Here is a 16,009-nt window from a genome sequence, read left to right as displayed (position 1 = left end):
TTATAGCAAACAGACAATATATAAACTACAGATGGAAACTGAAAGCAATTTGTCTTTGTTTGACTTTTTGCATAATAATCTAATGTTGCAAGCCAATAATTAGTCGAGGATAACAAGAATGCATACGACAGACTACATGCACTGAAAAAGAAACGAGCATTCTTAAATGGAACAGGAAGATGGCAATCTAATCACTAATGAATTTTTATTGCAATACCCCAAAGAAGAATCAGAAAGATTATTTGGACAAAGGATTAACACCTGCCACATACAAACCAAGTCGACTCAGATATTGTTTAACCTAACAGAAATATACTTCCAAAACCATATTCACATGCAATTTACAAAACAATAACACAGAATTTTCTTTCTTCCAAGCTATTTTGAGATAATTAAAACAAAGACTATACAAAGAGATTCTGTAAATCATAACATGACAAAGTACAAGAAGAGAATGCCAACCGCATCCAGGCGATTGATTAACGATTTGCTAGACTAAGATGCCAATTAACTCAAGGTGTCAGGTTTAAGAAAGGTCTATAGCAGCAAGATAAGCTCAGGAAATTAAGACCAGGCTACCTTTTGTAGAATGAAAATTTACTTGATCTCAGTTTACAAATAGGTCATCAGAGGAAGAACTGAAGTTAAATTAAATAGTTGCATATCAAAATTAAAAAAAGACCAATTTGATCACTGATCAAGTTTTTTCCTTGACATATTCATATTCTTACTATTGTTGGAAGCACAAGACATCAGCATAAAAGAAGATAAAGAGAAGAACTCGAAAAATAACAAAAGTAGTTTTCCCATGATCAACAAGAAGACTAACTGCAAAAATCAGTTCATACAACCATGTAATGAGAGCAATAGGATCTTTGATTATATAGAATTAAGTATTCCAAGCCAACAGTGCATCGTTGAGAAGTGAAGTGATTGCTCTGTATCATTCTGTCTACTTTATAGAATGCTCATCTTGCCGACAAAGAAGTGATGATGCATTGCTAATTAAAATACAATTCTAACAATCTATAGAGTACAAAAAGAAAGACAATGTTGTCTATTGAAAAAGCTCCTCTGAATAAGTCAACGGTTCAATAATTAGGATTCAAATTAAAATTTGCAAAAACTGAGGTAGAACAAACCTTGATCAAGCCAAGTATTGGCAAATTGAGATGGATCAGAAAGTGCAAAAGGTAAACAATACAATCTCTGATTGTAAGTTGTGATAATCATCAAACAACAAAGGAACATATGCATATAATCACTTACTATACTACCATCAGATGCAACCGGTGACCCAGATCACAACAAAAAACAAAAGAAAGTAGTCTAAAGATTAAGCTTGTCAAGAACAATAATTCAGTTCAATCTATTTATTGTACATGCCCTGGTCCAAACCTTTCAGTGAATACTGAACAAGTCTTAACTGTATCAGCCAATAACTCCATGTCTAGCTCGTCATCCTGCTATACAACAACAAGAAGCCAAAATGCCCCAAATACTTTGAAGTCAATCATCAAGCATGTTATCTACTATTCATTGATCAAAATCAGATAAAGCGACCAAAGAAGAGAACTGAATTAAACAGCCTTACTTTTACATTAATCAAAGCATGATCTTTCATGATAATAAACCTAATAAAATCACGATAACATCTACAACCTCCTATACCGTAGAGATTCATAGTCACAAATGCAATAAGAGAAAAAGGCAAAAGCAGCAAAAATGCAAAAAATGCAAAAATACGACAATGCAGAGCAGGAGTTCCTTGGATTGCCACCTAATGTGTGTTTGATGTAAAGTCTCAAAGTGTTACCATCGCCGCACCAATCAGTGAAGCAGCCCCTGCAACTGGAAGAAAGACGAAGCTCTACATTCGGTGATTACTCGATAATGAACTGGATGACTCCAGTACCGACGGTCTTGCCGCCCTCTCTGATATCGAACCGCATGCCCTGTTCACAGGCGCATGACGAGTTCCGCCCCCATCTGGACACGGTCTCCAGGTATGACCATTGTCGCCTCCTCATCATCGTCGTTCATTATGGATGAGATCCGATCGGTGGCATCGGTGGTCCTCATATAGAACTGTGGCCTATACCCGCGAAGAAGGGTGAGGACTTCGAACTCGACAAGCTGGAGGAGCACCTCATTGTCCACCTGATCCTGCTTGTTGAGTAAAACCACTGTGTCGGGTACGCCGACCTGCTTGGCAGGGAGGATCTGCTCGTTGGTCTGTAGCATGGTGCCGTCGGGGCCGGAAACAACAAGGATAACGCCGTCCATTTGTTCGGCGCCGGTGATCATTTTCGTGACATGGTCAGCGTGGCTGGGGCAGTCGACGTGGGCGTAATGGCGGTACTCCGTCTCATACTCGACGGACGCGGTGTTGATGGTGATGCCGCGGGCGCGCCCCTCGCTTCTTGAGGTCGGACGCGGCGAGGGCCATGGTGAAGACGCGGTGAGGGTGATCTTGCCGTGGTTGACGTGCTCGATGGTGCCGATGTTGACGTGCGGCTTCTTTGGCTCGAACTTCCGGTGGGGGGTCCGGACGAGGAACAGGCCGCCGAGGCGACGGCGGAGGCTCTGCTGACAGATGGCGCTGGTGTTACAGCAGAAGCTAATTGTAGAGAGCGACAAAGAAGAGGAGAGAAGGTTGGCGGTGGTGGAAGATACCGAAGTGGCTTTTGGGGTTATGGGCTTGGCATAAGAGGAGGCATGAGGATGAGGAAGACGGGAGGAGCCGTTTTGACTTCCATCGTGGTGACGATGGATGCCCGTCATGGTTGATGGGATTGATCTCGATGAACGATTAGGATTTAAAGATAGGGATGAAGGGTAGAGATGTGATCATGGGAGGAGAATTAGATCTCTACAATGGGCCTTGAACGCCATACGGGCTATTACACGTGGCTTTGGTCCACTGGGTGGAGCAACCCTGACCGCCTGGCGGTAATCTACCAGGAGGTGACTTGAACCATCTGGAACCCTAATAAACTCTCGCGGCCGTCATTTGCAGCCTTCCTCTCGAATTGTTGCCCTAATCATGGCGTCCACCCTCGACTTCCGACGCCTCGACGAAGGCCTCGGCGGCCAGAAGAACAAGCGGAAGCGTCCCGAACCCGGCGGTGGCCCTGACTCGATGGATGTTGATCCTCTCTCCGACGCCGCCACCGCCACCGCCACCGTCTCCCTCACCCCGCCCGCCAAGCGGCCCGCCCTCCCCTCGCTTGAGGATCCGGAGAAGCCCGCTTTCGGTCGCCCCACCTACGACGGCATCATCGGCGGCAGGGTCTCCGGCCGTAAGTGGAAGCAGCCCCGCGCCCAGCGAGCCTCTGCCTGCGCCGTCTCCCACCGCCGGCCTTCCCTCGACGTCCGGACCAAGGAGAAGGAGCTGAAGCGCGCGTACAAGGAGCGGATGGCGGAGCTCAAGGAGGAGATCCGGCGGAACAAGGAGGAGAAGCGGAAGCGGAGGGAGGAGAACGAGAAACGGAAGCAGGAGAACACGCTGCGGTCGGGCACCAAGCTGCAGAAGATCACCAACCCCAAGACCCTGAAGAAGATCGCCAAGTCGAAGCAGAGGAAGCAGCTTAAAGTGGTTCCTGATGAACTGTTCAACAAGAACGGTGGCGTCAAGAACAAGAATTAGGCCGGTTGGTGCCTGTCGACCCTTTTTCCAAGTTAAAGTTTTGATCTTTTTTTCCGAGTACATCTGTAATTGTTGGAAGATTTCGCCAAGAACTCGTGACTGTTGCTGGTGTCTTATTCAATCTTAAATATGGTATGGAAGTGACGTTAGGCTTTATTTTTCTGGGCATCTCTACCTTTACCTTCTGCAAAATCCAATTAGTCTCTCCTCTTATTTTCTTTGTCGTTAATTTCTAGTATTATTGCTTGTTTGTTGTAATTTTCAATGTATTGCGACTCTGAATCAACTATTGAGTTGCTGTTAAAGAGTGGAACTTGATTGAATTTGTAGTTGTTTCCGGAACATAGAACATCAATTCGCAGTTATCTTTAATTTTTTTCAGCAATATACTCTTCCTATAGTTAGAGAAGAATCAGTTGTATTTAATCTCCAACTTGTTGGTTTTTTCTTGTCATCTTTCTATGCATGCACATACACTTACACCCATACATAGATATACAGAGATACCTAGGGAAGAAGAGGAGGGGGGCTTTTGCTGTAGATTGCAACATCTACTATTTTTTACCTGTCTTCTATCATTATCTATGATAGTTCAAATGCTGATTTTAGTCAATTGCTTCTCAAGCCATGTATTGTTTTCTCTTTTCATTGGCCTTTTGATTCATTCTTTATGGTTTTGTCATATTTTCTTTGGATAACTCAGGGGTATTTGTGGAAGCATAATAACATGAAATCTTATTTTACAAATAATTGTATTTGTTATGAAACATCCAATTGAGAATGTGGGATCTCACAATACAAAATTTTGAGGATTTTGAGTTTCTTGAGTCCTTATTCTGTTAAAACCATATGGTTCATTTATTCTATTGGTTTTACCTGGAATTGTTGCATCATTTAAGTTCTATATATTTTTCTTCTGAAAAAATATTGAGCCTTTAAAAAAATTTATTCAACTTTTTCTTGTTGTGGAAAGTGGTAAGCACTGCTGCTGCAAAGAGTGTGTTTAGCTGAACTTGATGCTTTTATCTGAATTTCTTGCATTCTTTGTCAGATTTAGACAGTTTAAAGTTCACCTTAATAAAAAAATTAAAATCCAGATGGCAAAAGATATATTGCTTGTTCTTTATACATCTATTTGTCCATATTAATCAGCTGAGTGAAATCTACTAATTGCTTTATCAGAAAGAACAAGTTTGGAGAAGGTTGGATGATAGAATTGTTGTTGCTACGGATTGAAATGGTCTTCCAGTTTTTGTCTTAAACTGCATTGACCTGAAATATCTGTATTAGTGGCTGGCAGTAAAGGTTATCATTTGAAATTAATAGTCATCACAACTATATGAGGTGTTGCCAATGATATGGAGTTTTTGAAATGTCTAACTTCATTGGGTAGTTTTTGAAGTAATGATTTGGAAAGCTTTTGAATTTCTAGAATAGCTTAGGGTTTATCCTGTATGATTTCTGCAGAACAAGCAATAGATTGTTCACAAACTTTTCCACTTGTTCTTACTTTCTACTCGTGTTTTTCTACTGAAATTTGATGATGTTGGAAAAGTGATGCTTAGTAGTAATCAAATTTACCTCCTAGTAGTAATCACTTTTGCAGGCACTTTAATGTTGTTATTCTCTTTTTGGTTTCTTCTTTCCTTGGGTGTCATTTACCTCAATCAACAGCTTTCTTATCAGAAGAAATCTATGGCATTAAGCATTGCAATATAGTGACAGTGCATGACTGCTGGGGTTTATAAGAGTGATGTCTCCCCCTTTGGACTTTGTGGGTAAGATGTATTTCCAAGAACCTTGACCCTTCAGTTGGTAAAGACAGGGATCTTCTTAGCATGGTCCTCATCATGGCAATGGAGTGTACATTTATCTGCAAGACTGCATAGAATTGTTCGGATTCCCTTTTTCTCATATCCTGATGCTAATATAGCCTCTTAAAAAGATCCCAGTAAGATCAACAACAATGTTATTTGTTGGGATCCATGCCATAATTTGGGATTGTTATGCCAAAGGATGCCAAAGTGTATAACAATTAATGAGCTTAACAGCCTTGGAGACAAAGGAATCACACAACTGGCATTTTCTTAAGCTTAAGCATCCAAGATATTCTAATGCGATCTCTGTTTAGAGTTCAAAATGATGGCAGATGCATGACAGTCGTTCCCATGTTTGGAGCAAGCCAACATGGGTGTATGTTATGAGTGCCTTTGCTGTTCCATTACATTACACCCAACAAATTGTTCTTTCATGTATCAAACTTCTACAGGATGCATGTTGAGGCAGGAGACAATTCTGGAGAGAGAGAGAGAGAGAGAGATATGGTCTGCAAGTCCACCCTCAAGTTCCGTTTCCATTGTCAATATTGAAGCATCACTTTATCTGTAGCTGCCTGGCAAAAGACAAGGCAGTAGCTACAGCCATCAGGTATATAACAACAATATGAAAGCTAATCCCCACGTACTGTTCAAAGGTGGGTGAGCCTGTTCATCTGGGCTGTCACTTTATTCCTCTCAACAAAGCGATTGCGTGAGCTAATCACATATTAGCAAGGTAAGACCTTTTTAGTATTTTGATTGTTAGACTAAAAAAATTATATTAAATTTTTTATAATTAAAAAAATAAAATATTTAATTTTATTTATTCTAATATTATCGATTTTATCGAAAAAATATAACGCATGACAATACATGTCAAAATGATATGAAAATAATAGACAAAAATATAATTTCAATGCCCTAATTACTTTTTTTATTGTGGCGGATGACGATATCGTCGGGAGTCACGGGTGGTTTTTTTGTTGTTGTCCGTAAGAACAACGTAGTGGCCGACGAGAACATTGGGGACTTCTGCGGTTTCTTATAGGAAGAGGAGGATAAGAAGAGAGAATGATGATAAGAGGTGAGGCGAAGGGAGAGAACGAAGAGGGCGATGCAGATGTTGACACTTTGCATTTGTGTCAATATCGCTCGGCATGCCGACACAAATACAAAGCGATGCCACCTTTCCCTGCATCATTGTCAGCGTCGATACATGTATAAAGCGACATCACTCTTCCTCGCATCATTGTCAACATCGACGCAAATGCCGAATGGCACTTTTGTCACTATGTATCTGCGTCGGCGCCAACGCAGTTATTGAGCAGTAGCGACACAAATGTATAGCATTTACATTTGCATCATTCTCTTCCTCTTTTCCTTTTGTCTCACCTCTCATCGTCACTCTCCCTCCTCATCCTCCTTCCCTCGTAAAAAGTCACAAAAGTCCCCAGCGTTCTCGTTGATCACTACATCATTCTCACCGACCACAACCACAACAACCACCTGTGGCCCCCAATGATGTCATCGTTCATCATCACTAAAAACATAACTAAGACGTTAAAATTATCTTTTTATCCATCGTTTTTATGTGATTTCTATACGTGTTGTCAGAGACTCTATCTCCCATCGATAAAATCGACGATATTATATGAATTAAATGGAGTTAAATTTTTCACTTTGATAATTATATAAATTTTAATATAAATTTTTAAAATCTAAAGATTAGAATATTAAAGATGTCAAACTATAAAGAATAATCTTTAATTAACTCGCATGCTATTCGAAAATGATCTTTGTGTTCAAGGCATTCATATGGTAAATGATTTTTTTTTTTAACAAAAGTATATTTAGATTTTAAACCTTCTTGATCATCTCAAAATACTTGAAACCAATATTATTATTACAGCAATCTTTATAAGTGTTCCTGGTACCTTATTTGATAGTGTTAATCTCATTAGGAACGAGAAGGCATATATCTCATTTATTTCTATGGAGAAAGAATTATGGATAGAAAGACAAGTGAGTGTGCTTATTTGCAAAGAGATTCAATGTCCCCTTTTCCTCTTGCCCTTTTGTCGATTCTCTCGGTCTTATTATCAAGGCAAAAGCTGCAATAACTTGATAATATATTATCAACTTATACAACGATAAATTATATCAATTTATGCATAAACCTATTTTCAACCGTTGAACAATCATTAAGATCATGATAAAATCATCATAATTCTCTCAATATTTTAATAATATATTATCATGATTTTAAATCATAAAAATTATGATAACATATTATTATGATTTTCTCAAATAATAAGGATCATGATCTTAACGTAATTTCCTAAATTATGAAATAATGTAGATAAATATTTTATATTTATCATTGATTGAGAAAATTATATAATCTATTATTATGAAATGATTTAGATGAGTATTTTATATTTATTATTGATTAAAAATATATAATTATCATATATATATATATATATATATATATATATATATATATATATATATATATATATATATATTAATCTATTATGAAATGACTAGTCATTTTGTTTCAGTTGCTATCAGCTTTATCTCAGTGCACTCCCTGCATTGCTTTGCACGCACACACTGGAAGAAAGCTCTACCATCAAGAAGTCGAGCACGCATGGTGGATGTAGCCTTTTGCCTTTGCAAAAGGAGAGGTGGTGGGCTTGGAAAGCGCAGTGGCTCCTGTAAAGTTCTGCAACTTTAGTTAGCGCCCAGCCTACAACTTCAGATGGCACAGAAGATAAAAGATGATTGGCTTTACATGCAGTTGTGGTTGAATCCAATCTCATCACGCAAAGTAGTAGGGGAATTATGAGTTCCATTTCATCACAATTCATACCAGTAACACATGTATGTCATTGTCAAGTGCTGAGCACACTTGCTTGTGCTACCACAAAATCATCTGAATCACTCATGCAGCATTATTAGCAGCCTAATGGAAGAAAAGAGAGTCTCACTGGTTTTGCCTTTGACAAGCCATTCTCAGAGGGACTGGTGGGTCTGAGAATGCACCCTCCACTATTTGATCATACACCCACTTGTTTGCAGCCTCTGTGTAGTGAACTCCATCCCAGCATATCCTCTTCAGAGGATCCCGGCATGCCTTCCCGACCAGGACTTCAGTGCCGTTGACTATGACCTTCGATCCACAGCCCCAGTGGATGTTGTAGTTGTACTTGCCACCGTGCCCGCAGCAAGCCACAAGAGGATGCTCAAAGCCTGCAAATTACAGCACTCCAACATTGTTCATCAGTATCTGAAGCCATGATTAAATTCAGCATTTGTTCAGCGTCGGTTGCAAGTCTTACTATGCTTCTTTGCTTGGCTTATGAGGGAGTACTTTATGGTGTAGACATCGACATAGGTGAATACCGCCTGAGGGAGGTCCTTCCTGAGCTGGGCTACAGTTTCCTTCAGTTTCGCGTTGAATAGCTGAGCCACATCATTGAAAGGAGATCCACAACCAACATGGTCCACCTCGGGTGCCCTGATAGGAAATCGGTCGAGAACATAAGGCAGACAGCCAAAGGGACCTGTGTTATGGATCCAAAAGAATCTCCCACCTTGTCCATAGACACCCTGCACCGACTCAATCCAAGAATTTTGTCATCCTCTAACATTAATGAGGCAAGTATTTCTCATATTGTTTTATCTCTCGTGGTTTTCTGCTTCATCATACCTTTATAACAACAGTGAATTTGTTGAGGATATCTGGAATGGTTGCTTTAACTTCATCAGTAGTCATGTTACTGACATAGCCTGAAGTGAGGTCATTTTGGCCGATGTCGAAGGTGTACAAAGCCTTAGAGAAGTAGTCCTCTGGAGGTAATTCATCTTTGAAGACTCCTGCAGAGAACAACCAAAGATTAATTGGCAAGTTTGTACATCATCACAAGGGGATCACTTGGTCGAGCTAAAAGTATATCTCTGGTACTTGCCTTTCTTGTAAGCTATCTGCGACCTAGATTTGAACTGTGCATACTGCCAGGACTGCACATCCAAGGAGAAGGGGCTGTACCCAGTTTGAAATAAAGTTGTATTTTGTCGTTGGATTGTTGATCCTGCTGTAGCAAAATTGGCACCATGGGAGAAATTTGTCGCCACTGAATCAAGATATGCATTGAGGAAAGGAAGTCCAAGGCCCTGAGCTGAAGATCCAAACAAAAATTTGAACCTGGTTACTATTAGTTGAACACAATATATGGTTATCAATAATAGGATTGTTTCTGATGTAAGATAAACTCTCCTGAAAAGCCAAGTGCTTGTTGATTGTTGATGACTGACTCTCTTTCACATGTTTTTTTATGATTGCAGAGTGCAAAAATTCAATAGCAGTACTTGGTTAAGCCAGATATAGAAATTTCAAGGTGAACAACGATCAATCTGCCCTGACATATCTATCAATAAAAGGATGTCAGACAAACTTTCTCTCTAATATTCGGACTAAGTTCACGAGTCAATGCAATTGGGTGACCTTTTTGTCAAGGATTATGGATGGAAGGTGGCAACAGGACTCTATTGAAACACTAATTAAGGTTTAGGAAGTCAAATGATAAAAATCAAGCTTTGGGGAACCATTTGTCCAAAAAGTCAATAATTACTGATGTAATTAACCCCAACCATAAGCTTAATCTCTGCCTTCGATAAGGTGCAAGTTTGCTCCCTGGAAGTCTTAAATTGGAGTTTGAACAGAGGTTGAGCTTGATCTTACTCGGACCTAATACTCATAGCCAAAACCGACTTAAAGGTGAAAAATGGGCTCAGTCCACTTTTTCACAAGTAGGACTGAGAAGATTGCCCCGGTCCACTGATAACTAATGTTGACAACTAATAGTCTTTTGTGCTGACAGGGGGTACAAATGAATGTGATTTTTATAACACCTAAATATAGATATTAGAGATTTTGTTGTAGTTAAATAAATGCATATGTATATGCGCATAGGTGGAGGAAAGAAAAAGAAAATTTTAAGTCCACAATCTTATAACTTCAGATCAAATGTGAGAGCTCAAAACCAATGATCAGATCAAATACAATAAGCAAAATCCAAAATTTTTGAAAGGTTTGCAAACATGTCATTATTTTTGCATGTCCAACAACAGAGTATTAAAGCAATAATGCAAACATCATTTATTGCAGTAAACAATGATTTGGGACATTTCAAATAAAGAATATAACCAATGGCTGTATGCAGATATTTATTGGCATGTGTAGAAAATTTCAACAAATTAACTTGGTTGCTTTAATTGGTGAAATGTTTTGCATCATCAAAAATATTTATTTTTTAACTACTTGAACCTTTTTCTTTTCTAAATATAAAGTCAGATAATGCCAGTCTTCAATTTAGTTCTCCTATATCTATGTTTGTATAGATGTAGAATTAAGCAAGGATCTTAAGATGAATCCAATTATGAAAGAATCAATCATGAAATCTTCAAATTGCGGATCAACTCAAACATGATTTTGATATTTGGATAACCTAAAGATTCTAACATATCATCAATTGGGAAATAAAACAGGTAGTTTTAAATTTTTAATGACACAATACGTTTTTATTGGATGAAATTTTTTTAAAAAACTGAATTGATATAATTATCATTTAAAAGGATTTATATGAATGTTAATAACTTTTTATCATTAACTAAAGTATTCTAATCCATAGGTTTATGAATGAATATTTTTATTGACTATTCATTTTATATTGATATGATTAACACACAAAATATATTCAATTAACATTTTATATCTGACTCCCAGTATCCAATAATGTGACTATCAATACCTAATTATTTGGTGCACACCAATCGTAAATGGTCGCAACCAAGGTTTTAAATCCCAATCTCATAATCTATCAGAATGGTATGACACCAACATACCAGGCAGCATACCGACCCATATCAACTAAGTCGAGAAAATATTTAAAAGATAAAAGATCCATGTAGCCAACCCCAAAAGTTGGGACTTATGATTTTAACGTTGTTGTGGTAAAAGCCCAAACTACCCATCAATGTCTCTTTAGTGTGATATTACCTCCATACTTATATGATTGTTAGTAAGTCATTTCTAACACGACCATGCATCAATTTTCCCCAGTAATCAAACCGGCATTCACAAGCAGCCAACCAAAATCTGGCCCAGTGATCAAATTTGATAGATGAGATTAAGTGAACCCAGCCATAGTTGCAGCTGCAGATTGCTTACTGCAGAGCAAATGACATGACATCAATAACTCAACCAGTTACTTTGTGTCGGTTGGACATCTGTGATCCACATCAACTCTGCGCATGATAGTCAAAGACGTGTCTCAGGTCAAAGAAATGTGTCTCAAAGTCTTCCAATAGGTTTGGCCTGGCAAAGACAACTTTTCCCTGTTGATAAGATCTTAAAATGTGTACCATTTCAGTAGCTAGCAAAAAGACTCACTTGGGTATCAGGCTGTGATGGTTAATAGCACTGATCTGGTGACTGCAATTGGCAAAGTGTAGACTCAAAAACATGTTTTTAATCTTATAGTGATATTTTAAATTCTCGATCTGTGGGAAAGGGATCCGATACTGACTGATTGGGTACAGTAATATCATTTTACTACTGACAGAAAATTAGAGACTTGATTGTTTTTGTTGCAGCATTTCGCAGTGGCAAGTGAAAAGAAGAAGAAAACTGAGACAGCTTACCGATGAAGTCGATGATGAGGCGGCCGTCGCAGTATCTGCCGGCCGGCGCCCCGAAGAAGGTCTCGCCATGTGGCGGTGGAGCGGGGCCGAAGGCCGCCGACAGCCCTCCGGTGTCGGAGTTGGAGTCCCCAAAGTTGAAGATGGCCGGGAAGGCGCAGGGCGAGGGCGAAGCTGAGGTCTTCAGCAGCAGGACAGAGGTGAGTAGGAGAAGAAGGATGCGGTGAGAGGCCATTGGCAAGATGACAAGGGGGAGGACAATGGATGAGGAAGAGGCCCAGAAGAGCAGTAAAAGAAGGAAGGGTGAGCTGCGTGCCGCTCTCCTGCGGAGGTGGCCACAGTCTAAACAGAGAGAGAGAGAGAGAGAGAGAGAGAGAGAGAGAGTAGAGTTGATTGAGTTCACGTGCGTGAGGACGGGCAGTCATTTTGTTTTACTGCTCCTTTTATTGTATTGGTTTGCCGAGAAATATTCGCAACAATATTTAGCACGTGAGAAGAGATAGCATGTGCGGAGTAATTAACATTACTTGTTTGTGTAGTATATTTTAGCACTTAACATAAATTAAATTATCATAAATAATATTTTATTTTATTTTATTTATTAACTTCCTTATGTAGTATGGTTAGGAAAATAATTAAAATTAATTTCTATAATCATTTGAATAAGTTAAGAATTTTATCAATTAATTTATTTCCTAATTAGTGATATATATTTTAGAAAATAAATGGTTCAAATTTTATTTTTGGGTGTGAAACATATAAAATAAATACTATAATTTTATCTTTATATGAAAATAAAATAAATATAAAATTATTCCTTACTTTTCGAGAAGAGCCCATCTTCTCATAGGGCTCCCCCTTAATTTTATCTTTACTAACTTCTCATCGACCTTTAGGAGGAATGAAGAAAGGATCCTCCACGAGTAGTTTTTCTTCGTATTTTAAATTTTTTATTATAATTTTTATAGGTTTTATTATGTATAATAATAATTAAAATTTAAAATTTTATGATTAGTAAAAAAATTATAATTAAAATATGATATTAAAAAAATGTATTGATTTAATGTTAATTCTAATTCATTTAATTATACATATTTATGTTTCAAATAATTATGTGTAAATTTTTATAATTTAATTAGATTTAAATTTGTATCATGAATTTAAATTAGTTATTTCATTAAAAAATATATTTGAGATTAATTGTTATTTTATAATATTTTTAAATATTTTTTAAAATATTACAATATAATTTAATAAGGGATGTCAAATTATTGTCTGACTTAATTATATTGATTGGTCAAACTAGCTCATATACTAAAGTACCCCCAACTCATGTAGTCGGGCATGTCACAATCTATATAGTTATATATGATTCAGCCCATATAATTAGACATAATTTAGTCCTTATGATCAAATATAACCCGACCCATATGACTAAGTATAGTCAAGCCTATCTAGTTAACCATGATCCAACCCACAAAGCTAAGTATAGTGTATCACATAAGGTTAGGTATAGCATAACTTATATGACTCATTCACAACCAACAGTAATCCAATTTAGTAATAAGACTCATCCGATCCTATAAAACTAAGCTTACCCAATTATATAATCGACATTAGATATGTCATTACCTCTTTATCCTAACATATTATATTTTAGTCTATCTATTGCTTGGAATAGGTATGTGCAATGCATATAATCTATCTAAGGCTCGGGTAGGTTAACTTAGTTTGAACTACCATTATGCAGTATGGTCTAATTCTCTCTCAACTTATTGGTTTGAACTTATTTAGTTAATTGAATTAAACATATTTGATTAGTTCAAGTGATTAATAGTTATTCCATACTAACTTCATTGATTTAAGATCATTTGACTTAAATAAAATCAATCAAATTTAAATTAGACTAATTGGATTTATTCTTATGGATATGAGGTTATTGTTAATCTGGATGATCTTGGATCGATTCTTTATGGATACAAGGTTACCGTTGTTATGTCTTGATTGATTATGTTGAGTGATTAATATTAGAATTACAAGCTATAAAAGGAGCTATGGGCTCATTATAATATGGAGCCACAAATGAATATAATAGTAAAGTATACATTAAGCAATCTCTCAAATTTATCATATTACTTCTTGAATACATGAATAGATCAATATAAATAAATGATCATTATTGCTTATGTAGGTGGGATAATTTTTTTTAGGATTAGCGAACTGTTAAATGTTATGGTTAAATAGTTTTCTCATCCATTATTACGAGTAACGTGTCCCTATTTAGACAGGTGAAGAATATCACTTTATTTGTTGTTAGAAGTATGATATAGATTCTCTTAATCTATTATTGGGAGAAATTCATCATATATAGTATACATCACCAATCGAGATGTATTGTACGTGACTGATTCATAATTTTATTTATTGCATAAGAATTATTATTATTTTTAATATATAATTTTTTTTAATAAATTGATATATTATTATTATTATTATCTTTATTATCATATTGTTATGTATGTCATTAAGATGTATTGCATATGATTGATGCATAATTTTATTTACTGTATAGGATTATCATTATTTTTAATATATAATTTTCTTAATAAATTGATATATTATTATTATTATTTTATATTAAATTATTGATATATATATATATATTACGAGGATTAAAAATTATTTTTTATAATTTTATAAAGATTCCTGCTAATATATATGGTTGATGTTGTGTTTGTTTTTATAATAATCTACTATTTTTCGTAACTTATGACCTTACTAAATAATACATGATTTTTTTTAATAAAAATATTTAATATTATAAGAATAAAATTTTAAATGTAAAGAAAAAAAGGGTCTTCTGTAAATTAAATAATAATATGATGATTTAGTTTTTTTAAAAAAATGGGATATGACATTAATGGTTTAATCTATGAAGCGACCCAAATAGATCGAGACATGTTTGACACTAAAAAATTTCATAGGATAGATTCCATCAAAGTCAATAAATAAATCAAAATATAAGTTTTTAGAGATTGTTTTAGATATAGGATAGATGCCGAGATATAGCCAATAATTTAAACTACTGTGATCACCTCACTTGCCACAAGCATTCAATTCACTCAACAAAGTCTGACATTTTCATACCCATTAAAGAAGGAAGGAAGGAAGAAGGGTCGGTTTGGTTCAATGATTGTCCGACCCAATTCTTGCATCCATCATTTTCAGTAAAAATATGCATAGAATAAAAGAAGCAAACAATGATTATTAAAAAAGAATTAAATAAAAAATGTGGTGGCGCTTGAGAGATTATTCTTGACTTATTTCTTGAAATTTAATGCATGCTAAAGACACCCTCAATTAATCATTCAACTTACGAAACATGATAATATGAGATCGGAAGCATCTCATCTCCTTTTAACAAACTTCTTAATAATAATATGAGAATTATGATTAAGATTATTAAGATAAATTTCGATCATCAAATCGTTATGATGAGGTTGAGTTGACTTTATTTGATTTTTCCTCAAATTTTATCATATTTAAAGCTTAAATGTGATTCACATTTCATTGATAAGTTAGAATACGATAAAGAACCTCTTCTCGATCTTAATGTAAGAGGTCTCCCATAAGACTTGTGCCAAAATTAATATTTATCTTATTCAAGTAATAAAAAATTAAAATATTTGATGATTTATTCTATAGATGATGATGTGGCCTCAATAATCATAAAAAAAATAAATATATCAATGAAGAATATTTTATTTTAAATATCATATTGATATAGTAGGTTTACTTAGCATGATGTCATTTTTCGATCGATCTGAGTTTTTTATAT

General features: G+C 36.2%; 2 protein-coding genes and 1 pseudogene across 2 annotated transcripts; 1 reads left to right on the top strand and 2 right to left on the bottom strand.

Moving 5' to 3' along the window:
- Positions 1-379: 379 nt before the first annotated feature.
- Positions 380-2,928, bottom strand: LOC135592349 (elongation factor Tu, chloroplastic-like; annotated as a pseudogene).
- Positions 2,929-3,017: 89 nt separating this feature from the next.
- LOC135592350 (uncharacterized) lies at positions 3,018-3,805 on the top strand. The gene has a single exon (XM_065081749.1). The coding sequence runs from the start codon at positions 3,047-3,049 to the stop codon at positions 3,647-3,649; it is 603 nt and encodes a 200-aa protein (XP_064937821.1). The 5' UTR covers positions 3,018-3,046; the 3' UTR covers positions 3,650-3,805.
- Positions 3,806-8,303: 4,498 nt separating this feature from the next.
- LOC135592348 (GDSL esterase/lipase ACHE-like) lies at positions 8,304-12,531 on the bottom strand. The gene is made up of 5 exons (XM_065081748.1): positions 12,175-12,531; positions 9,441-9,650; positions 9,182-9,348; positions 8,811-9,081; positions 8,304-8,721 (listed from the first exon to the last, which is right to left on the bottom strand). Exons 1-5 carry the CDS (start codon positions 12,404-12,406, stop codon positions 8,456-8,458), a joined length of 1,146 nt encoding a protein of 381 aa, XP_064937820.1. The 5' UTR covers positions 12,407-12,531; the 3' UTR covers positions 8,304-8,455.
- Between the last annotated feature and the right edge of the window lie 3,478 nt (positions 12,532-16,009).

The sequence above is a fragment of the Musa acuminata genome, chromosome BXJ1-9 (assembly GCF_036884655.1).
Source record: "Musa acuminata AAA Group cultivar baxijiao chromosome BXJ1-9, Cavendish_Baxijiao_AAA, whole genome shotgun sequence".
NCBI lineage: Eukaryota > Viridiplantae > Streptophyta > Magnoliopsida > Zingiberales > Musaceae > Musa > Musa acuminata.
The sequence above is the reverse complement of the archived record's forward strand: the minus strand, read 5'-3'. Positions and strand labels throughout refer to the sequence as shown.